This window comes from Perkinsus marinus (assembly GCF_000006405.1).
Source record: "Perkinsus marinus ATCC 50983 genomic scaffold scf_1104296975500, whole genome shotgun sequence".
NCBI lineage: Eukaryota > Perkinsozoa > Perkinsida > Perkinsidae > Perkinsus > Perkinsus marinus.
The window spans coordinates 423,530-424,711 of NW_003200768.1; the positions used below are offsets into that span (position 1 = coordinate 423,530).

Below are 1,182 nucleotides of genomic sequence, written 5' to 3' on the forward strand. Positions count from 1 at the left end.
AAGCTGAAACAGGATATGGCCGGTAGGAAATTGCGAAATAAAACGTACGTCCTTGTTCTTGCTACTCATGCATATACACTGGCACTGTTTTAGTGATGATGGTGAATCGTCTGGTGACGAGATGGTTGCTCCTCCCGCTCCTGGTGCAGCTGCTGCTTCGGTGTCTTCAGCGGATGTATTCGAATGGCATTCACCTTCGGAGGGAGCGTTGGCCAGCCCAAGTGCCCCTGAGGGCGGCAGGCAGGTGCAACGTGATAAGCCCCGTAGGGTGCGAGGCAATAAAGCACATGAACGTCCGCAGGACTTCGAGGTGATATATGGTGAAGGGGAAATGTGATGAGTGTGTCTATTAGAAATTGGATACTCAATTAGAGCAGGAGCGACAGGCGACAGAGGATCTGTTCGCGTCGCTGCCGTCTGTGCCCATCAACGATGATGAAGATATAAACACTGGAGGAGTTTATCATGCGCTGAGTCGCAAGTGAGATTCTGTGGAGGAAATTTGAAGGGGTGGAATGCTGTTGTGTATAGGGAGAAGAAAAAGAACGCTAAGAATGCCGCGGCTCCAGCGAGTAAATCCCAGAGCAATGTAGAACGATTTGTCAAATTTACGGTATGGTTATTGGTGGTTTGTTTTTCTTCAGAGCAAACCACAGCTGCCGGTGGTTGCGGCGAGTGATACGATGATGCTGCAACTGCTAGCTAAGCACCAGGTAGTAGCTACAGCTTGGAAGATCTTAGAGAAACTAGTCGACTGTGTTAGGCGGCTCAGAGGGAAGAGGCTGAGAAGAAGAAGAAAATTGAAGAGGATGAGCGCAAACGGGTTGAGGAGGAGGAGGCTGAGCTACGTCGGCAACAGGAGGAAGAGAAAGCTCGGCTGGAGAGGGAGGAGCAGTGGAGGAGACGAAGGGAAGAAGCTCAGAAGCGCCAGGATGAATCGAAGAGGCGTGAGGAGGAAGAGGCGAGGCAGAGGCAGGTCGAAGCGGCTCGGAAGGCTGAAGAGGATCGTCGGAGGCAAGCGGTTGAGGAGGCGGTGAGGAAGGAAAAGGAGGAATGTTACGGAAAAGGGAGGAAGAGGAGAAGGAGAGGGAAGGAGCGTTGAGGAAAGAGCGGGAGGAGAGTTGAGGAAACTTAATGAAGCTCAGAGTGCAGATTTGGCATCCATGTATTGTATCGAATTGT

General features: G+C 51.4%; 1 protein-coding gene across 2 annotated transcripts in view; it reads left to right on the plus strand.

The window, feature by feature from the left end:
- Window positions 1–15: 15 nt before the first annotated feature.
- The window catches only part of Pmar_PMAR002097 (protein tolA, putative), a gene marked incomplete at both ends in the record, with an annotated part of 3,277 nt that continues 2,110 nt past the window's right edge, over window positions 16–1,182 (plus strand). For both annotated transcript variants that reach the window (XM_002765513.1, XM_002765514.1), the window contains 6 exons: window positions 16–44; window positions 94–310; window positions 354–481; window positions 532–589; window positions 645–713; window positions 764–1,033. In XM_002765513.1, the coding sequence (XP_002765559.1) occupies window positions 16–44; window positions 94–310; window positions 354–481; window positions 532–589; window positions 645–713; window positions 764–1,033 (771 nt within the window). The remainder of the gene's footprint in view (window positions 45–93; window positions 311–353; window positions 482–531; window positions 590–644; window positions 714–763; window positions 1,034–1,182) is intronic.